Genomic DNA, 23,451 nt, shown 5'->3' with positions numbered 1-23,451 from the left:
CAATGCCAAAGAATGCTCAAACTACTGCACAATTGCACTCATCTCATACACTAGCAAAATAATGCTCAAAATTCTCCAAGCCAGGCTTGAGCAAGACATGCACTGTGAACTTCCAGATCTTCAAGCTGGTTTTAGAAAAGGCAGAGAAACCAGAGATCAAATTGCCAACATCCACTGGATCATTGAAAAAGCAAGAGAGTTCCAGAAAAAAATCTATCTCTGCTTTATAGACTATGCCAAAGCCTTTGACTGTGTGGGTTCACAATAAACTGTGGAAAATTCCCAAAAGATGGGAATACCAGACCACCTGACCTGCCTCTTGAGAAATCTGTATGCAGGTCAAGAAGCAACAGTCAGAACCAGACATGGAACAGCAGACTGGTTCCAAATCGGGAAAGGAGCATATCAAAGCTATATATTGTCACCCCGCTTATTTAACTTCTATGCAGAGTACATCATGAGAAATACCGCGCTGGATGAAGCACAAGCTAAATTCAAGATTGCCAAGAGAAATATCAGCAATGCAGATGGCACAACCCTTATGGCAGAAAGTGAAGAAGAACTAAAGAGCCTCCTGATGAAAGTGAAAGACGAGAGTGAAAATGTTGGCTTAAAACATTCAGAAAACTAAGATCGTGGCATCTGGACCCGTCACTTCATGGCAAATAGATGGGGAAACAGTGGCTGACTTTATTTCAGGGGGGCTCCAAAATCACTGCAGATGGTGACTGCAGCCATGAAATTTAAAGACACTCCTTGGAAGAAAAGTTATTACCAACCTAGACAGTATTTTAAAAAGCTGAGATGTTACTTTGCTAACAAAGGTCTGTCTAGTCAAGGCTATGGTTTTTCCAGTGGTCATGTATGGATGGGAGAGTTGGACTGTGAAGAAAGCTGAGTGCTGAAGAATGGATGCTTTTGAACTGTGGTGTTGGAGAAGACTCGAGAGTTCCTTGGACTGCAAGGGGATCCAATCAGTCCATTCTAAATGAGATCAGAGCTGAGTGTTCATTGGAAAGACTGATGTTGAAGCTGAAACTCCAATGCTTTGGCCACCTGATATGAAGAACTACCTCATTTGAAAAGACCCTGATGCTGAGAAAGATTAAGGGCAGGAGGAGAAGGGGATGACAGAGGATGAGAAGGTTGGATGGCATCGCCGACTCAGTGGACACGAGTTTGGGTAAACTCCGGGAGTTACCGATAGACAGGGAGGCCTGGCGTGCTACAGTCCATGGGGATGCAAAGAGTGAGACATGACTGAGTGACTGAAATCAATTGATAAGGCGAAAGAACATGAAGAAGAATAGATATCTATATCTATATCAAGAATAGATAGCTGTATGTATACCAGACCAGCTGGAATGTAAGGCATGCTGATGGTGACTGGTTCTGACTCTCAAGACTTCAATCAACTGAAGCTTGGAGTCTCCCACAGGCCAAGACCCTTAATGAACATACCTGTAAAGTTAAAGTGTTAGTCACTCACTCATGTCTGGCTCTTTGCAACCCCATGGACCACCAGCCTCTTCTGTCCATGGGATTCTCCAGGCAAGAATACTGGAGTGGTCTGCTCCGCCCTCCTCTTGGGATCTTCCTCACTTAGGGGTTGAACCCAGGTCTTCTGCTGTGCAGAGATTGTTTACCATCTGAATCACCACAGAAGCCAGAACATGCCTGTACTCATAGATTAAAGCTTACCCAACTTTGTGGTTTACAGAGACACTGCTCTGGAAAGCTCCATGGTGTTCTCCAGAGTTCTGCAAGTAATACACTTTTCCTTTCCATGAGCTTTGGCTGGGTTGTACCTTCTGGTTCTACACCCACCAAGAGGTAAACTCACTTTTCTGGTAATATTTCTCCATCCAGACTCCCAACCACCACTCGATACTAATTCTACAGCCAGTCGCTTTGCTTCCAATACATGGAAATCACATTATTTTTCTGTGAGCAAAGCTACCTAAGGGCCAGGAACAGTGTCCTTATTTTATCTTGTGAAGCCAGTAGGTGTCAGGCAAACTCAGCTCAGTGGATCCACAGTCCTCCAGATCGATGCCTCGGCTTACAGAAAACACTTACAGGCTTTGAGGTTTTACTTATACCTCATTTCTGAAGGCTTTTCATACCTACATTAAATACACAGATGGCTCATCAGTGCCACTTCCACTTTCAGGTTAAAAATCCTCCAAGTTTTTTCTAACATCCTTATTCCGCGCGTTGTGTTTAAATCTTTGACCACACGGTGTTTATCTTGTGTCTCATCAGAATGCAGTTAATTACACCGTTTCCCTTGAATAATGCAGTACTCACCACATAAGAGTTCTTGCCAAAACTGGATTTGATAAGGTAGGGCACAGGTGGGCCTAGGATACACTCCGGGAGCACGGTTACAGTCTGGTGGAGCCGATATACCAGTTGAGGACACTGGAAAGAAACATTCAGCCTGAGGACAACCCGCCCACTTGAGGATCCAGGCCTAAGAGGCCATGCCTGAAAACTAAGAAACCAGCCACGATGCGCATGCGCGCTGGAGGCTTGACAGACACGCCCACAGAGCAGCCAATCCCCGAGCGGTGGGGCGGGGCGTAAATCACGCTCCCACGCTCCAGGCGCCTATTAGCCAGACTGCCTCAGTCACAACGCCAATTGGTCACTTGTGCCTGACAGGGTACAGGCAGGCTGCTGGCCCTTCACTTCACCTCAGTGCCAAAAGACTGGACGTCGCTGAACCTCTAGCTCTCCCGGGGACAGGGTGGGCAGCGCGGCAGGACAGTGGGGAGGCTGACGGGAACGCGCCCTGCCCAGCCCTCATAAACCCTTAGCCTGATAGCTTCAAATTCCAGGGTGGGAGGCCCGAAGTCCTGTCAACTTTGAGTAACCTGAGTCCTAATCTGAAGGGGGCTTGTGTCTCGTCAGCTTCAGGGATTACAAGTCCCTTCACCCACAGAAACACTGAATCCCCTAGTGCTGTGACCCTCAAATACCTAGATTAACCCTAGTTCCCCTCAGCCTGAGGCACCCTAAAAATACCACCCTCAGAGAGACCAAATTTCCTCAACCTCGGAGACCCTGAATCCCTCCGCCTGCGAGCTCTTAAAACTCTTCCTCCTCAAGACCCTAACTGTCCTGCCTGTCAGAGACTTAAAGTCCCTTAATAAGAAACCCCCGATTTCCTCAGCCTAACAGATCCCAAGTTTTCTCACCCTGCGCATTCTACATCAGCCAAAAGATCCCCAGTCCCGTCTGTCTGAGGACCCCAGTTACTTCAGCCACTGGGACCCAGATCTCCTCAAGCCGGGCGACTTGTCCCTTAGATGTAGAACCTAAGCTATGCCCAGATTTTTCTGAGTCCCCAGGAGGAGATCCTCAAAACCCTTCTTGGAGAAACATTCCCTCTGCTGCACTGGAACAGAGCCCTGATTTCAGCCTGACCCCAGTCCAGCAGTTAGGGGTTTCCGGGTCTCCTCAAGAATCCCTCCGTCACCCACAGACACATCTCTCCCAGTGCCTTCCCTCAGAGGGGCTGAATTGTAGGGAATCAAAGAAACCAAATCTAGTTCACATTAGGCTGATCTGTCATATCTAGTCAGGATCCATCCATCCCACCAATACCCTCACCCCGACTTTCCCCCTCACCTTCCTGCCCTGGACACTCCACCCAAGGAAGACACACCAGGCTCTGGACACTGGTCTGGGCTATCTCAGCACCTTCTTCTTCCACAGGCACCTTGGCCTTGAGCACTCCAATGGCCATGAGGCTGAACAGGTCTCCAGAGGAGAGCACTGAGGGAGATGCCAGGAGAACAGAGTGGAAGCCCACGGTGAGAGGTGGAGGCAGCAAAGCTGGGCTCTAAGCCAGCTCTATAGGAAGGACATGGTGCTGGTCCCTGAAGCACCACAGACTGCTTGCCTGGGCAACTGACTGAACTTCCCTGTGACCATACACAGGATGGGAATGCCTGGTCCTGTCTGAGATGGGGGCGGTGGAGTGGGACAAAACAGGACACTAGCTTCATCAACTGCCCTGTGTCCAGGGAGAGTTAGGAAAATGCTTAGTGTTTGTTCAGTTAGGCAGGACACAGTCGGGAAGGAAAGCCTTCATCCCGGGTCTCACAAAGACCATCCAGTAGCTTCAGGCTACTCCCTGCACAAAAGGTGGAGGAGAAAGCTCAGCTCTAAGGTCTGACTTAGATTAGTAAATCACTGATGAAATCTATTATTTTCCTTAGGACAAAGATGCTTTCAAAGACATCTCCGTATACTTCTCCAAGGAAGAATGGGAAGAGATGGGAGAATGGGAAAAAATCCGATATAGGAATGTGAAAAGAAACTACGAAGCGCTGATTGCTATAGGTAACAGGAAGTCCTGGGCGCCTGTGAGCCTGGGAAACATGAAACAGGTCTTCACCCTCAGTGTTCACTTGCCGGCTCTTAGGTGGCTTCATCTGCTCACAGTTCCCTTTTGTGTGGAGACTAACCTGGAGGAAATGTTGACAGTTTTGTACCAAAGGGAGGTTGACCTTGCAGTGCAGAGCTCACCTCTTGCCTTGTTCTAGATTCCCCCAGCCCATCCCACTGATTCCCTGACTTTGTGACACTTCCCATTGCTTCTATGCTTTGTTTCTCCTTCTTAGGACAAATATTTTGCTTCTTTCCAGGTTTCAAAGCCACTCGACCGGATTTCATGCATCACCGCAGGCAGGTCATCAAACCGCAGGTAGATGACACTGAGGATTCTGATGAAGAATGGACACCAAGGCAGCAAGGTGAGAGGCCAGGAGGATTTGGAGGTGTCTTCCTGAAACCAGCCTGGGCTTAGGTCTCACTACATCTCAGCCATTAGCAAAGAAAACATAATTTTCAGCATTCTGAAGTGGTTGTGGCTGAATATTTACATAAGTCTGAATGAAGATGAATGTATAGGTTTTCCAGTGTAATTCTCAAAAGTTTTATGGTTAAAATTTATCATTCTTTTTAAAAAGAATTATTTTTGCTAAACATTCTTAGTGAAAGGCAATTAAAGAAACCTTAGAAATAAATTCACTGAACAGATTTAATACTAATCTCATTGGTTATTGGATTAAATCTCTTTGATGAGGAAATGATTATCATATTATGTCAAGATTATTTATGTATGTATATAAAACAAAACCCATGATCTTCTTACCCTAAGGTTAAACTAATTCTTTATTTTGATTCTGGGAAAGGGTTTGAGAGAACTATTTATTCTCCATGATATTTCCCACATTGCACTGACCAGAGATGGCATCAGGTAAAGAAAATGAAGTACACTTCTTTTATAAAGTGGAAGTGAGCAGCTCACTTCCTCTTCTGCTGCTGAAACAGTTTAGAAGAGTTAATCTGCCTAGACTGCAGAAAACAAATTAGATAATTCTATGATTCTCCATCTATGGATTTCTGTTCTCCCAGATTTTTAAAAATTATTTATTTAGTTTTGGCTGCACTGGGTCTTCATTGCTGTCCATGGGCTTTCTCTGGTTATGGTGAGTGTCTTCTCGTTGCAGAGCATGTGCAGGCTCTGTAGCTTGTGACAACAGGCTTAGCTGCCCCGCAGAAAGTGGAATCTTCCTGGACCAGCCATCAAACCTGTGTCCTCTGCATTGGCAGGCAGATTCTCATCCACTGTGCACCAGGGAAGTCCCTCTGTTCCATTAGGTTATTAAAACTAGTGAAAGGGACATGAAAACCAAACATTTGGTTGTCTGCAAAGGCTTTGACATAAGGAGAGATTCTTCATAGGGAATACATACGCCTCGGTTCACCATACACCTGCACGTCTTTATTTACCTTTTTAACAATTTCTGAGTGTATGGCACACTGTTGCTAACTATGTGCACGTTAGTGTTAGTGGCCATAGTGCTAATGGCTCAGTCATGTCTGACTCTGCCTACCCATAGACTGTAGCCCACCAGGCTCCTCTGTCCGTGGGATTCTCTAGGCCAGAATCCTGGAGTGGGTTGCCATCTCCTGCTCCAGGTGATCTTCCCAACCCAGGAACTGGGCCTGCATCTGTTGCATCTCCTACATTGCAGGTGGATTTTTTACCGCTGAGCCACTGGGGATATATACACACTGCTGTACAACAAATCTGTAGAAATGTTACATCTTGCGTGACTGAAGCCCTAACCCACTGAGGAACAATTCTCCAATCCTTCCTCCTCACAGCCCTTGGCAACCACGATTTTATTTTCTGTTTCCATGGATTTGATTAATTTAGATACCTCATAGACGTGGAATCAGGCAATATTTGTCTTTTTTGATTGGTTCATTTCACTTAGTATAATATCATCAAGGCCCATCCATGACGGAGCATATGACAGAAATCTTTTTTAAGGCTTCAAAACATTCCGTTGTGTGCATGTGGATATAAGAGCTATAACATATATCTTATATATAATCTTTATCTTTTATCCACCAATGAACATTTAGGTTGCTTACACATCTTGCCCATTGGGAATAATGCGGCAGTGACCGTACATGTGCCCACTATTTATTCAATGTCTTGCTTTCAATTCTTTATGGAAATACACTTTTGAGTGGGATTGCTAGATCATACAGCAGTTCTAATTTTCTGTGGAAACTCCATACTGTTTTCTAGAAAGCTTGCAACATTTTACATTGCCAACAATAGTGTATAAGGGTTCCAGTTTCTCCATATCCTTACCAAGCTTGCTATTGTCTTCTTATACATATTGCCCATCACAGAAGGTTTCACTTTGTACTTCCCTTTTGATTAGTAATATTGAGCATCTTTTCATATGTTTGTTGGCCATTTGTATATTTTCTCTGGAGAAATGTCTATTCAATTCCTTCTCTCACTGTTAGTCAGCTCAGACTGCCATAACAAAGCAGACTGCATTCCTTAAACCACAGAAATTTGTTTTCTTACAATGCTGGAGTGTGGAAATTTGATATCAAGGTTCCATCATGGTCAATCAGTTTCTCTTCCTGGCTTATAGGTAGCCTTCATACTGGTGTATGATTAGTAACTCCTTACCAGATGCATATTTTACAAATATTTTCTACCATCCTGTAGGTGGCCTTTTCAACTCTGTTCAGTGTCCTTTTCTGCACAGAGGTTTTAAGATTAATCTCATTTGTCTATTTTTACTTTGTTACTAATACTTGTGCACTTGGCACCATATCTAAGAAATCATTGCTGATTCAGTGTCGTGAAGCTTCACCCTTGTTGTCTTCTAAGATTCTTATCAAGTCTTGCATTTAGGTCTTCAATCCATTCTGAATTGATTTTTCTTCAAGATGTAAGATGTTCACTATTTTGCATATGGATATTTTGTTTCCCCAGCACCATTCATTACAGGGATTAAACTTTCCCCATTATCCTGACACCCTAGATGAAGATCATTAGACCATGTGTCCAAGAGTTTATTTCTGGCTGTCTATACTGTTCCATTGATTGACATATCTGTCTTTATGCCAGCCAGCTTCCTCAGTGGCTCAGCAGGTGAAGAATCTGCCTTCAGTGCAGGAGACACAGGAGATGCGGGTTCACTCCATGGGTTAAGAAGATCCCCTGGAGAAGGAAATGGCAACCCTGTCCAGTGTTCTTGCCTGAGAAATCCCCTGGACAGAGGAGCCTGGTGGGCTACAGTCCAAAAGGTCACAAAAAGTCAAGAAGACTCAGCGACTAAGGATACATTTTTTGCCAAATCTACACTCTTTTGGTTCCTGTACCTTTGTAGTATATTCGGAAATCAGAGGCTTCCAGCTTTGCTGTTCTTTCTAAGATTGCTTTGCCTATTTGGGGTGCTCTGAGATTCCGTGTTAACTGTTGGATGGATTTTCTATATCTGAAAAAAATTCCATTGGGATTTTAATAGGAATTGCATTGAATCTTTAAATTGCTTTGGGTAGTATGAACAGCTTAATAATATTAAGCCTCCAAATCCATAAACATGAGACACCTATCTATTTATTTATGTCAGATTCCTTTGAGCAATATTTTGTAGTTTTCAACATATAAGTCTTTCATCTCCTTAAGTTTACTCCTAATTACTTCATTCTTTTCAATGCTATTATAAATAAGATTATTTGTCCAGTGGCTAAGACTCCACACTCCCAATGCAGAGAACATGGGTTCAGTCCCTAGTCAGGGAATTAGATCCCACATGCCGCAACAAAGACCTGGCACAAACAAATAAATAAAAATAAATATATTGTTTTTTAATTTAGCTGTTCAGTATAGCTTTAAAAAAATAAAAAATAAATAGGATTGTTTTCTTACTTTCCTTTCTGGAATGGTCATTCTTCATGCATGGAAAGATATTTGAATGCTGATTTTGTACCGTGCAACTTTCTGTGCAGGATTTTTGTGTTTGTGGATTTAAAGATATTTCTGCACATAAAACCATGCCCCTGTGAACAGACATAATTTTACTTCTTTCTTTCCAAATGGAAGTCTTTTGTTTCCATTTCTAACCTAAAGCCCTGGCTAGGAGTTCTAATATTATGGTGAACAGAAATGTTGATAATGGGCATCCTTGCCTTTTTTTCTTGATCGTAGAAGTTTTCAGCTTTTCACTGATGACTAGGATGTTAGAGGTAGACTTTCAATATATGACCTTTATTATATTGCAGTAACTTCCTCGTATTTCTACATTGATGAGTACTTTTGTCATGAAAGGCTACTAAATTTATGAGATACTTTATGAACATCAGATGAGGCACAGATGAAGTTTCATTTTTTTTTTTTAATTTTAAGAAAATTATGTAATGCTCCCAGTGGAAGCATAGAAGTTGATAATACAGAAATCATCTTCCATTCCTCCTTTGCTAATCATTGTCTTTGTCACTCTCTGGCTTAGATTTATGTCTCCTTAGTTAGAATACCCAGAGTTTGGAAATATTTACCAACCAAAACACTGATTCTCACCATTTTTTAGGTAAACCTTCTTCGATGCCCTTCAGAGTGGAGCACAGTAAACACCAGAAGGTGAGTATTTCCCAAATCCTGTTGCCAAAATGTCCTCCTCATGGATCCAGTCACAGGTGAAAATAGGAGAAAACACAGAGATCCTGGAGACGGCTGCCTTCCTGCCCTGGATCTTTAACACACTGTCTGATATCATCACCACCTTTACAGTTAGTAAGGACAACAGCAGTAGTAGGCAGTTCTGTTGTTACACTATTTTCATAATATTTCAGACTTTAAGCATTTTATGTGAATAAACTTACTTAAACCTTAAATCAATCCTACAGTACCTATAAGTAGGTATATAGCTATCACCATTATAGATCCAAAAAATGAGGTAAAAAACATTTGATTATATGTCTGAGATCACAGTATCACTGGTAGTGCAATCTAAACCAAAGCACTTTCTCTAAACCCCTTACAAACTGATTAAAACTTCCATAGTTCTATGAAGCTTATTCATACATCTTTATATCATTCATCTGAGAGATGTTTTCAACCTCAGTTCTTTTGTGCTGTGCTAGGGAGGGATATGCTAAGACATCTGACTAAGGGAAGCTAAGGACATGCTGGGCAGTTTGTAGAGTGGATGGGCCAAGATGAAGAAGGAGACAGGATCCCTACCTCAGAGCCTCCCACTCCAATAAGAGGAAGCAACTCGCCACCCTGAGAAGCCTCAGGTTTATGACTGAAAAGCAACAAATAAGAAAATAACAGAAGGACTTCACATAGATTACCCACTTTTGAGTAGAAACTCACCATCTGGGCATCATTTCAAATGCTCCTTCTTGCAGGAGGAGTAACAGCTCCTCCTCTGAGCTCTAATAGGCAACTCTCCTGTTTGGAATCATTTGTTTAGCCTGCCCCTGTGTTGTGAGCTTTGGGAGGCTAGCCCACACCCATTCATTCTCAGAAGTCCAGGCCCAGCTCAAAGCCCCTGAGGGCCCCCTGAATGTTTTGTGAATGAGTGACTCCACATTTAAGCATTCATCTAGGAGTAGAAAGGTCAAAGAATGCTGAAGATAGTATCTGTGAGCTAGACTTCAAATATAGATGGAGTTTAGGGAATACATTGATACCAGGGATGTACGCTCACATTCTTAGTGTATTAAATAGCTCACACAACAATTTGTTGAAGGTTATTAAATTTCATGTCCACTATAACATTAAGAATTAGCCAGAATACCAATTCATGGATCAGGAAACTGAAGAAAATCAGCTAGTCATACAGCCTTGTTCAAGAAGAACTGATGTGACCAGCTACTTTAATTCCAAACATTGTCTCTAGGACATGGCAACCTGCAACTTTCATCTCATTTTCTTTATTGTCTAAATGTGTTTCTGCCGATCGTCTTTTCTCTTCTTAATCTCACTGCTTTGTCACCTTATTTTCCAGATGTGTTTTGTCCCCTCTGTAATTTTCCATACTTCCTTGTCCATCATAGGGCCACTAATTAATACAACCCCCCCGGATCTCTCTACGAGCACTTACCCTCTTCTTTCCCTGACCTCCAGCTATTCTCCCTGCCTTGCTCTCACTTTTATGCAGAAAGTTGAAGGGGAAGAACCTTAAGATATGAATTATAGTTTTGATTCACTATCCACCTAGGTCCTTTTGTTACATTCCAGTGTTCAGCCCCCCTCCCCCGCCCCCAAATCAGGTACTTCCAAGAATTGTCAAAGTATTAACTAAAGTCATGCATGTGAAAACACTTCATAAAGTCCTAAAGAACTAAAGAAATGCCTGTTGTCTTTTACTCACATGGAAGAGAATGGCCAGGGCACCATTAAGTAAGGAATCTAGTTTGAAGGAATTGCCTGGAGTAGCAAAATTGCTGAAAACAAGTGGCTCCAAGCAGGCTCAGAAACCAGTGCCCCATCACAGAAAAGCAAGGACCCCTGGACAGCACCCCAGACAAAAAGTCGGTAAGAGAAATTTGGGGAGTTCCTCTAATTAGTTGCTCTAATCCCTGTAGAAAAACTAATAAGTATGGCCCAGGTGTGTGGCATGGACTTTGGGTAGGCATGGGTTTAAGATGGACTGATCTGAGACATGAAGTTAGCACTGGGGCCTTGGGAAAATCTTATACATTTTCTGGTGTCCTGATTGCTATGTGTAAAGTGAAGATAAGGATACATAACTCATAGTGCTTGAAATCCTTACATTAAATGCAAAAGTCTGACACCTACAAGTAGTTCGATAAACCCAGCTGTGATAATGGGAACCGAGCTTTGTTACTGTTTATGACCAGACCTCTGCTCAATGCCTTACGTGTCATGTGCCCTTAACATATATTTTCTGAGTAGATGTGTCAGTGAACTATTTCCTAAGTAAGAAGGTTGGGAAGTTAAACCTGCTAACAGTAAGTGCAGGGAGCTATCACTGAACTGGGCATCTGTGGTCAGTGGAGCCTCAGTCTCCTGAACCTGTAGTTAAAGGGACAAGAAGCAAAGTATAGAGAAGGGACTTCCTGGTGGTGAAGTGGTTAAGGCTCCACACTTCCACTGCAGGAGGTGTGGGTTCCATTCCTAGTCAAGGAACTAAGATCCCACAAGCCATGCAGCGTGGAGAAGAAATAAATAATGTATCATTAAAAAATAAAATTACAAAAGTAAAAGTTTGAAAAATACATGTAAGAAAGTTTTAACAAAGTGTATAGATGGACAGGTAGGAGATCTCACACTTTCTGATAAAACAGGGACTAACTCCCCAGACCCCACCGGCCTTGCTTAGCTTCTGTTCTCCATCTTAGAACTCAGAAGAAAAGAGACTGGAGTGAAGAGGTACAGTTTACGAGAAAGAAAGGGCCACATATACCAAGAGGTCAGCGAGCCCCAGGATGACGACTACTTCTGTGAGTGACCCCGGTGGCCCACTCACGGAGAAGGGGCTACGGGGCCTTGGTCCACTAACCTCACCTCACCATTTGGTCCCCCGGCCATCCCCTTCCTCTATGACTTGGGGTGCAGGATCAAGGCCAAATGCCATGAATGCCCCAGTTCTTTCTGAAGGGCATTACGACCAGCAACATCACGATACCTCCTCTCATCCCTGTTCTCACCTCCAGATTGTGAGGAGTGTCAGAACTTCTTCATCGACAGCTGTGCTGCCCATGGGCCCCCAACCTTTGTAAAGGACTGTGCAGTGGGAAAGGGGCATGCCAATCGCTCAGCCCTCACGCTGCCCCCTGGGTTAAGCATCAGACTGTCGGGCATCCCTGACGCTGGGCTTGGAGTGTGGAACGAGGCGTCCGATCTGCCGCTGGGCCTGCACTTTGGCCCCTACGAGGGCCAGATCACAGATGATGAAGAGGCCGCCAACAGTGGATATGCCTGGCAGGTGAGAAGCACCCGTTTCCCTGTCCTCTGGCCTCTAATCACTTGTACGTGGTGGGGGGTACTTCATGTCTACATGCGAGGACGCAGATGGTGATAACATGGTCGGCAATGACACAGTCAGCCCTGTGTACTGTGTGCCCTGGGCGTGAACACAGGACTTCCCTCTAAAGGTCAGAGGAGAGGTGGGACCACAGTGTACAGACACACAGGACCTCTATCTAAAGGTCAGAGGAGAGGTGGGAACACAGTGTACAGACACTCAGGACTTCCCTCTAAAGGTCAGAAGAGAGATGGGAACACCTTGGTACACACTCACAGGACTTCCCTCTAAAGGTCAGAGGAGAGGTGGGACCACAGTGTACAGACACTCAGGACCTGTATCTAAAGGACAGAGGAGAGGTGGGACCACAGTGTACAGACACTCAGGACCTCTATCTAAAGGTTAGAGGAGAGGTGGGAACACAGTGTACAGACACACAGAAGTGACTCCTCCCTTGTGGAGCCCTTGCCTTCAATGAACCAAGAGACTCAGACTTGGAATGATGAATAAGGAGCTTACCGTGGGGTCCGACTGGCAGGTGAATCCATGCAGGCTGAAAAGCACCAATGACTACAGAGGGAAATAGCTCTTCTATTGCTTCCTACCAGAAAAAGAAAAAGAAAAGAAAGAGGAAAGCTTGTAAAAAAATAAATAAATAAATAAAGAGGAAAGCTTGTAACTCTTTCTCTGACACTCAGATCACCAAAGGGAGGAACTTCTACGAGTATGTGGATGGAAAGGACACGTCTTGGGCCAACTGGATGAGGTGAGTGCAGTGAGGCTGCAGTGTGTAGACATCAAGACTCCCTCCATCCCATGCCCCTTTCCTTCTCAACCCGGCTCCCTCAACAGCTTTCACATATTCTTTCCTCTTTTCCCTCCATATCATGCTCTTTCATTTCAAAAGACACTCGAAAGAAGGAAATAAAAATATGGCGTGTGCCGTCAAGATACAAGTCTATATGCTGAACAAAACTGGTGGACTTGAAAGCAACTTGAGGAGTCTAGATTCACCAGGGACACTTTAACTCACTTAATTGACACTTACCACGCACTTTATGTTTCGGTTTAGACAGTGCACTTCGTTACTGAAGCAGATCTCACAACCCATGTCCTTTTGGAGAGCATACTGCAAATAGACATTAGCCAATTGATTTTAGGAAGAGTAACCTTATTTTTTCTATCTTTGAGTAACTGCATAGCACCAGGATAACCTAACACAGGAGACCTTGACTCTATGTGGGCAACAACCTCCTCAGGCTTGGTTGCAGTGAGAAGTGGGCCCTGAGGCCTCAGAAGGAATGGGGGGGCAGCATGGCCCTGAGCAGGGTCATTCTCTGAGGGCCTCTCCTTTCATCAGGGCAGGCAGACAGTGAACAAATTATTATGTTCCATGTCTCAAGCTATATCAGAGCACTCTCCAAGTTGCCATGGGAGGGGGTGAGCAAGTGAATAGGACCCTGGATACACGTGGGGAGATGGGAGAAAGCCTCGGGAGAGAAGGCAGGCTGGGGTGAGTGCTGAGGGCTGCGTGTTAGCCAAGGAGTACGAAGTCCTGTGGATGAAAGAGAACTTAATTCAGAGTTTAGAGGAGCTGGAGGTCACCAGCCTCACGGACAGTCCAGGTGGAGATGAGTCTTGAACTGGTATCCGGAAAATGGCTAATTAGGTAAGGAGAGAAAAGCATGGGAATTCACATAGTCTGGTTGAAGGTGTGAACAGAAGGTCCACATGAGGGGCGGCCTTGGAGGCGGAAGGCAAAGAGCTGGGCATGGTCGGAGAGTGGAGGGCACTCATCACCTGAGATTTCTTTCCCTTTCCCGGCCTCGCCCCCAGGTATGTGAACTGTGCCCGGGACGACGAGGAGCAGAACCTGGTGGCCTTCCAGTATCACGGGCAGATCTTCTACCGAACCTGCCAGGTGGTCAGGCCGGGCTGTGAGCTGCTGGTCTGGTACGGGGACGAGTATGGTCAGGACCTTGGCATCAAGCGGAACAGCTGGGGGAAGAGTGAGCTCGCGGCTGGGAGAGGTGAGTGTCAGCCCTCTTCCAGCACCCCACCCCATTCTGGGAGCCTCCGTGGTCCGATTTTGAAGCAGAGGACAATCCAGTCCAAAGTCAGTTGAGTTGCAATTAAAATGCCTCAGAACTTTATTCTTGTCATATGATTGTTAGGAAAAATTTTTATAGTAAAAACGTTAGTTCTAATTTTTAATATTTCATGCAAAAAAATATGTAACATCACCTTCTGCTGAAAGGCTTAGAAGCAAAAAGCAAGTTTTCTAGCACCTACCAGCTCTCTGCCCTTTACCTCTTTCTTCCTTATTCCCTCCCATTTCTTTTTTTTTTTTTCACTAAAATAAAGACATTTTATTTTAAAATATTTATAGGGCAAAGATATTTAAAGAGTCACACTAGGAAATTTATGAATGACATCTACCAATTTAAAGAAAGTAAATGGAATTCCTTAGTCATTAGTATTTTTTACATTTATTTATTTATTTATTTATTTCATTTACTTTTATTAGTTGGAGGCTAATTAGTTTACAATATTGTAGTGGTTTTTGTCATACATTGACATGAATTAGCCATGGATTTACATGTATTCCTCATCCCGATCCCCCCTCCCACCTCACTCTCTACACGTTCCCTCTGGGTCTTCCTAGTGAACCCGGCCCGAGCACTTGTCTCATGCATCCAACCTGGGCTGGTGATCTGTTTCACCCTAGATAATATACATGTTTTGATGCTGTTCTCTTGAAACATCCCACCCTCGCCTTCTCCCACAGAGTCCAAAAGTCTGTTCTGTACATCTGTGTCTCTTTTTCGGCTTTGCATATAGGGTTATCATTACCATCTCTCTAAATTCCATATATATGTGTTACTATGCTGTAATGATATTTATCTTTCTGGCTTACTTCACTCTGTATAATGGGCTCCAGTTTCATCCATCTTATTAGAACTGATTCAGATGAATTCTTTTTAATGGCTGAGTAATATTCCATGGTGTATATGTACCACAGCTTCCATATCCATTCGTCTGCTGATGGGCATCTAGGTTGCTTCCATGTCCTGGCTATTATAAACAGTGCTGTGATGAACATTGGGGTGCACACATGTGCAGTGATGTGCATTCAGTTACTGTTCCAGTTTGTTGTCATGTGAGTTCACACTCTGTGCCAGACGGGGCTCCACGCACCGAAACAGACAGAACCTGGGGCAGCACGGGCTTCGTACCAGACAGGGGCTGGTGCTCTGAGGAAAACCAGCGCAGGGAACGTGCCTCGGGTCAGCGTGAGCAGAGGGTGGGGTGTGGTGCAGGACGGTGGGGCAGGGTCTCTGCAGTGATAACACCTGCGGGGAAGGATTCCAGGCAGGGAAGCAGCCAGTGCTGCAGCCCCAGGGCCGGGAAGAGAGGCCATGCCAGGGGTCGCGGGAAGAAACACAGAGGGAGAGGAAGGAGGCTGGACGGGACACGGAAGCCTCAGGGCCTGTGTCCACGTGCAGGCCCCAGGGGTCCTCCTGGGTGACACAGAACAACCGCGCGGCTTTCTGCTGCAAGCGGCATGTTCTCTGTGCCAAGACGATGCTTTGGTTCATTTTGGGGATGAGACATCAGCGGGGAGCCCCCTCAGAGGTCAGTTCATTGCCAGACATGAGGGGAGAGTGGGCTGTCTGAAGATGCTTGGGACTGAGGGTGTGAAGAATCTGGCTGGAGATGTATTTTTAAATAGGGCTTCCTAGTGCACGTTGAATGGACTAAGCCTGAATGAAATAAATGAGGTATGAGTACTGCTGAGGCTTGAGAAAGGATATGCCTTTATTTTATGATCTATGGGAAACTGAGAGAGGAGCAATTTGTGAACCAGTTTGGGCAGCAGGGGCCAGAGACCTGTAGTCAGTGGGACCTGGGGCACTCGGTCTCGTCCAGTCTCAAACCCACTTCCTGCAGAGATCGGCACAAAGGCTGCTCTTTGAACAAGGAGCCACAAAGTCAGATTTACCCACACCTGCTCTAACCACCCCCTGTGCTGCCTCCCATATGCAGAGAACTCCAGGCCAGGCGCCCCTAACTTAATAGACCCTTTACCCTCACAGTGAGACTCTCAGGAGATTCCACCTAAGTCATCAAGTCTTATCCCTCAGTAGGGTAAATACCTGTCGCCACTGTGACATGACACTTCAGACACTTACACGCAGGGAAAGTCCCTACAGATCCACCTCTATCAGGAGAGACACTGCCTCTGATGCTGCTGGAAGGTCCCTATATGGGTGATATGTAGAAAAGGCCCCTGACACCAACTTCCTGGATTTCTGTAGATGTAGAGAATAAGAGTGGAATGGAAAAGTGGACTATAAAGACACACTCGATGGGAGACAAATCGTGCACTGTCAACACAGATAATTAGTGAGGCAGGCCTGACCACGGCAAACCAGCTACCTGACCAAAAGCTTCCTCTTTCAGCAGAACCGAAGCCCAAGATCCACCCATGTGCCTCCTGCTCTCTGGCCTTCTCCAGTCAGAAATTCCTCAGCCAACACACCCAACGCAGTCACCCCTCTCAGACCCTCCTGAGACCATCCGAAAGAGGCCTCCTCCAACCAGAGGATCGCTGCCCAGGCAATCAAAATCAGCAATATTCAGATCAACACAGCCCGAGCGACAAACCTGAGGGTCAGGAGGCCAAGGACAGGCGCCAACATTTGCTGCAAAGCATAAGGCTGAAGAAGATTTCAAGGGCCTCTTCCTACTCATGCAGAGGACAAATGGGGGGTTCGGGGGTGCATGAGAGAATGAAAGACGAGCCCAGCACAAGACAGAAAATGAATCCAGAGGACACAGGCACATTGCTCACGGGGGCAGGGGTCTCAGGGAATATGAGGGTCACGTACGGAGAGTGTGGGCAAGGCTCCAAGGACAGGTCAAGTCTCACCACACACGAGAGGACACACACAGGGGAGAAGCCCTATGTTTGCGGGGAGTGTGGGCGAAGCTTCAGTCGGAAGTCAGTCCTCATCAGACACCAGAGGACACACACAGGGGAGAAGCCCTATGTTTGTGGGGAGTGTGGGCGAAGCTTCAGTCGGAAGTCAGCCCTCATCACCCACCAGAGGACACACACAGGGGAGAAGCCCTATGTTTGCGGGGAGTGTGGGCGAAGCTTCAGTCGGAAGTCCGTCCTCATTACCCACCAGAGGACACACACAGGGGAGAAGCCCTATGTTTGCGGGGAGTGTGGGCGAAGCTTCAGTCAGAAGCCCCATCTCATCTCACACAAGAGGACACACACAGGGGAGAAGCCCTATGTTTGCGGGGAGTGTGGGCAAAGCTTCCATCGGAAGTCCCATCTCATCTCACACCAGAGGACACACACAGGGGAGAAGCCCTATGTTTGCGGGGAGTGTGGGCGAAGCTTCAGTCAGAAGTCCGTCCTCATCACCCACCAGAGGACACACACAGGGGAGAAGCCCTATGTTTGTGGGGAGTGTGGGCGAAGTTTCAGTCACAAGTCCGTCCTCATCACACACCAGAGGACACACACAGGGGAGTAGCCCTATGTTTGCAGGGAGTGTGAGTGAGTCATGACCTACAACCCACACCTTAGCCACAGGAGGATTACTGCAGCCACCCCATGCCTCAGCTCTAAGGGGGCCTCAGAGGAGGCTTGTGACCCGTTACTGTCCCCAGGAGTATGAGGAGAGACTTCCCAGGTGGTCCAGTGGCCAAGACTCCAATGCAGAGACCCACGTTCAATACCTGATTGGGGAACTAGCTCCCACAATCTGCAACTAAGACACAGCACAGCCGAATAAATAAATAGATAATAAATATTTTAAAGAAAGAGTGTGATAAGCACAGAATTACTTGTTAAATAGACCTTCCACCTTCATGACAGGAGAGGAGGTAGATAAACAGCAGAGGGTTTCTTAAGTGTTCTGGAGATGTTCATGCCAATTGCCTTCGTGGTTTTTTAGGTCTCCTCTTCTAATAAATTTTGTCTCCAAACAAATCTGAATCCCAGACTATGTACTCATTCCCCCCTTATCACTGACAGCAGTGGGGTCCAGTCATAGCTGAACCCCTGGGAAGGCATCATTCTGGAGCCAAATCAGTTAGGTCACTGGACAGTCAATCCTGGGTCCAGGGAGAGGAATGCACAGTGGAGTCAGACTCACCAGGGAAAGGAATTCCCTGGCCTCCTGGGAAGTGCGGCCTCTCCTCCTTATAGACCTCGGCTCTCCTTTGGCCTCTCCTGGTGGCCCTCTGGTTCCCTCTGACTTCTGTAGCCGCAAAGGTGAAGGCCACATGCACGTGTGTGTGTGAGCGCGCGCGCCTGACTCAGCATGGGCCGTCTGGTCTCTGCCGCTCCCTCGGGGTCATCACAGCAATTGGACTCCAGATTCGACCACAGGGGTCCAGTTCTCAGCCCTGCCCCCAGCAGCTGTGTGAGCTGAGGCAAGATGCTCAACCTCTCTGTGTCTCTATTCTCATCTGTGATACAGGGTGGGAGAACCAGCATTTTGGTCTGATGCGTAAGCACAGGCAGAATCTGGCAGAGGCTGGCTGAGAACGCAAGCCCCACATTTGCTGTCTTTTGTGTTTTTTTCTTTAATCTTTTTTGTTTTTTAATAAAAGGATAATTGCTTTACAGAATTTGTTTTCTGCATGTCCTCCAGCCTCCACACCTTCCAGGTCTTCAGAGCTAGACGAGGAAGGGGCCGTTTAGGCACTGGGCTGCCCTGATGAGGGGGTGTGAGGTCAGGGGTGCTAAGGGAGGCCGACCTCCCTTCCCTCCCCTGCCGTTCCTGCTGAGCTGGGCAGCCCCAGAGCCCGTCCACAGACAGGCAGTGCCCACATTCGTCCCCCTGCCGAGAACAGAGCCTGGAGCCGCGTTTGCAGGAAATCCCTGTCCGGCCCCCATCCCACCCCCACACAGAGGGTCCTTGAAGACCACACCGCGGCTTCTCTCTGCATGGGCCTCGTACCTGTGCCGGTGCGCTCTGGGCAACGCTGTCGCTACCTTGAAATTCTTAACTATGGAAAAGTTCATCCTTACACTTCCCTGTCATGAGTGAAGTCTGATGGGCCCCGGGGTGCGCTGTGAGCAGGGCAGATGCACACACAGCACGGGTCCCGGGGTGGCCAGGCTGCACGAGGGGACAAGGTGGACACAAAGCCCCCGCACCCTGGGTGAGTGAGGGTGGGGACAGCACCAGGAAGCCACGCTTGCTCAGACCCGGAACTGAGCTCCGACAGAGTGGGGGCAATGGGGTTCTTAAGGCCGACCACACCCTCCCCTCTGTGAATGACCTCTGCCCTAGCCTGATCCTTCCAGGAGGGGCTCAGGAGGCTGAAGTCCGCCCGGCCACCAGAAGACACCAAGGGGAGAGTGGGCCACGGGGCGGGGGGCAGAGGATGCGAAGTCCAGGACTCGGGCAACGGCCCTCAGTTCCCTCCATGTGCCAGGCTTGTGAAGCGTCTCTACATGAACGACGTCAGTAATAACCACCCACTATTATTTTCCGGTTTCTATGCTTTCTTAAAGGAACGTGTTTGTCTGTGGCTTGGCTTCCCTACAGGAAGGGAAGCCATGTAAACTCCCCATCTTCTGTGGCTTCAGGCCGGGGCCATGGGAGGGAGAGTTAGGGGTGGTGTAGGCAGAGGGGCTTCAACTGAAAAACGGTGGGGATCCAGAAACCTGCAGGGGCTTCTCACCTGCACCTCCCATCAGAGCTGGGCCTGGAATCCCCTGGAAGGCTGAGCAGGTCAAAGCTTCTCCCTCCCCTCAAAAAGCTGGCTCCTGGGGCCAGCCCACAACACCCCCAAATCCCCCATCACCCACAGCCCCACAGAGGCCCTCCCTCACAGAAGTGGGATGACCTGGATGGTGGCACAGATGGTGTGTGACCCCAGAGCTGGGGGTCTCAGCTGACCTTGAGCAAGGAGGCTGGTGCTTTACACAGCCTCCCAGCCCAGGGAGCTGCCAGCAGCCACAAGCCATGATCTGAAGCGGAGCTGGGAGATGGGGAGTGGGGATGCGAGCTCTCTGAGGTCCCATCCTGTCCCCAGGACAGCGGCCAGGCCGCACCTGACACCGTGACTGCCCTACACGGTCATACAGGACACCAGCAGTCACGGGACAGACAGCCAGCTGCCTCCGCCGCACGCTCCACCCTGACCAAGGCGGCCCCGTGGCTGTACCAGCCCCGCCTGCGCGCGGCTCTGCTAGGCTGCCGGGGCTCGGGGACCCTGGGTGAGTCGGTGAGGGCAGAGCTCCAGAGGCCAAGCCTGTCTTCAGCCACCAGACCTGCCCTGCTTACTGGACTCATGAGCCCAGCCAGTATCTGAAGCCAAGACGCCTTTGGGAGAATGACTCCACAGACGCTGACCTCAGAGCTCAGACTCCTGAAAACTTACTAAACAGATTATTTATAGTCTTTTTTTAAAGGGCGATGTTGGCAGGAAGCAGGGAGGGGAATGACTCCCTTGGTGGTGCTGTGGTTAAGAATCCACCTGCCAATGCAGGAGACACCGGTTCAATCCCTGATCTGGGAAGACCCCACGTGCCGTGGAGCAACTAAGTCCGTTCACAACTACTGCAGCCCAAGAGCCTAGAGCCCCTCTTCCCAAACAGAGCAGCCGCCACAGGGAGAAGTTCAGCGCAGAAACGAGAGAGCAGCCCCCACGCCCGACAGCCAGAGACAAGCCCGCACAGCAGCGAAGACCCAGCACAGCCAGAAATAAATAAATAACCTTGCTTTAAGTAGGAGATCGCAGCATTCTCTGCTGATCCAGAGGCTGGGACTCTGAGCGCCAAACAGAGGGGGCCACGTTCAATCCCTGGTCAGTGCACAATTTCCCACATGCTGCAACTGAAGGCCCTGCATGCCACAGCTAAGACCCAGCGCAGCCAATTAAATGAATACTTAAAAGTAGGAGGCAGTTCATCTGTCACCATAGAAAACTGTGACATTTTAGGAAAAGAAAAAAAAAAAAGACCTTATTTTGCTAGTGTTCATGGTTGATTGCAAAAATTTTCTCATAATATGCAGCTGTTTAAAAAAAAAAAAAAAAGAAATTTAGAAAATACAGAAACTAAAACCCACCCATAAATGTGTGGGGAACATCAATTACTGTAGCACCCGGCCACCACACACGGGAACACACGTCCGTGTTTTTCCTCTACAAAGAAGCTTTCAGGCTCCACCCCTCTTCCCACCAGCCTCTGCTCTGCTCACCAAGAAGACTGCGCTTTGGCCTCGTGACCGGGGGGTTTCTGTTGAACTCAGGGAGGCAGAGGAGCAGGGCTGTGAGGTTGGGGGCACCGTCTGGCCTGCAGCGAGTAGAGAAGCAAGAGTGCTCCCCTTCTGGGTCCAGTAACTCCAGGGGCCTCAGGGTAGCTGCCCGGAAGGAAGCCTCTCAAATGCCTTCCCTGCAGTCTCCACAGTTACAGCACATCTCACTTCTCGGGGTTCAGCTGTGGGTTAACAAGTTCTCTCTTGCTGGACCTGGAAAGTGTTTCCACAGAGAATCTGCCTGGATCTTGGCCTCGGTTGGTACAGATGTAACAGGCAGTACATTCAGGGCTCAGGGAAGTTAGTTCTGAAGCTCTCTGGGTTTAGGGCTACAGCACCTCCTCACCTCCACCTCTTCCACGGTCATGGAGCCTTCTCTTCCAGAGGAAGGTGTTTGGCAACATCAGCCACAAAGACACTAAAGAGAAGAAAGCCCATAGCAGGCGGGGCTGGGTGTTCCTGGGGGAGCAGAGGGGCCTTGGACACTGCATGCTGGACCCCTGCCCCACCGGCTTCTCCTTCTTCTCGCTGGGCATGCAGCTTTCACCTGCTGGGTGCCCGCCAGTGAGGGGCCCCCAAGGCACCAAGCTGGGATTGGCGATGGGGGAGCTGGATGCCAGGGAACTCGAGACCCTGCAGCAGGTCAGTGCACTGTGGACGAGGGATGGCCTCACTGAACGGTTAGGCCCTGTGCATTCAGGACACCCTCTCTGGACCCCAGGTGGAGGGCTGCTTCCCCTGGTGCCCACCTGGGTCTCAGGAGGTGGAAGAGAGACCGGGTTGTCCTTCCCACCTCCTGTCCAGAGAATGACAAAGGCCAGTTCCCAAAAGTCAGAACAGGGTGGGCAGAGTGAGTCTTGGGACTCACAGGGTCCCTGTGAAGAGGGGTTCACTGCTCCCTGGATCCCTCTTGGCTGGTTCCCCGTCTGTGCTGTCTTCACACGAAATCTCACAAGGACGAGGCAGTCCAGGTGCCCACAGCATCACTCACCCAGGTGCTGACAACACTATTTATTATGGGCAGGGAGACAGGGTGGCTGGTGTGACGCTCCCCTGGACCAGAGAAGAGACCCCCTAGGTTGTGTCCCTGCCACCTCCCGAGACCCAGGTGGGCAGTGGGGGCAGAGCACCTCCATCTGGGCTCTGGAGAGGGTGTCCTGAATGGACAGGGCCTAACTGTTGAGTGTGGCTTCAGGGGGTATGGGCAAGAGGGGTACTAACACCTTTTTAAATATTTCTGACAACCATTGAGTTCCTTTTGGTTTTTGGTTTCAGATCTTTTTGATATGGTCCATTTTCAGAGTCTTTATTGAATCTCTTACAATATTGCTTCCATTTTATGTTTTGATTTTTTGACTGCAAGACATGTGGGATTGTTAGCAAGTCCAAGCTCGCTCTGCTTGCCTCACAACAGGCCAATAAATCAGAGGCGAGGTGCTGAGGCAAGGAATATGACTTTACTTGGAAAGCCAGCAGACTGAGAAGATAGCAGACTAATATCTTGAAGCAACCATCTTGTCAGGGTCTGGATGCCAGTGTCTTTTATAGAACACAGAGCTGAGAGGTGATGAAATACAGTAAAAAGGCCATTAATCTGGCAAATATCTCCTGGAGTGGCCAGTCTCGGGAGGAGATGTGTTACGTTCTCCCTCCGGTAGCCATCCACAGGTGGACAGGTCCTGGACAGAGGCAGAGGGGCGGGGTTTCCTGAGGCAGGCCATTATGTATGGACAGCATCCCTGTAGCAAACAGGCCTACAGGAAGCAAAGGTTAGAGTAAAACATTCAACATGGAGTCAGATTTTGTTCTTCCCTGTAACAATT

At 47.7% G+C, this 23,451-nt stretch overlaps 1 protein-coding gene across 1 annotated transcript; it reads left to right on the top strand.

The window, feature by feature from the left end:
* The first annotated feature begins 3,752 nt into the window (after window positions 1–3,752).
* On the top strand, window positions 3,753–22,439 carry LOC122684762 (histone-lysine N-methyltransferase PRDM9-like). The gene is made up of 15 exons (XM_043889070.1): window positions 3,753–3,828; window positions 4,237–4,353; window positions 4,659–4,766; window positions 8,925–8,974; window positions 10,723–10,879; window positions 11,707–11,808; window positions 12,022–12,293; window positions 13,031–13,098; window positions 14,169–14,362; window positions 16,800–17,254; window positions 17,306–17,845; window positions 19,669–19,827; window positions 20,403–20,594; window positions 22,013–22,270; window positions 22,350–22,439. The coding sequence occupies exons 1-15, from the start codon at window positions 3,753–3,755 to the stop codon at window positions 22,437–22,439; spliced, it is 2,838 nt and encodes a 945-aa protein (XP_043745005.1).
* Window positions 22,440–23,451: the final 1,012 nt, after the last annotated feature.

The sequence above is a fragment of the Cervus elaphus genome, chromosome 27 (genome assembly GCF_910594005.1).
Source record: "Cervus elaphus chromosome 27, mCerEla1.1, whole genome shotgun sequence".
Taxonomy (NCBI): Eukaryota; Metazoa; Chordata; class Mammalia; order Artiodactyla; family Cervidae; genus Cervus; species Cervus elaphus.
This window is presented reverse-complemented; position numbering and strand designations above follow the sequence as displayed.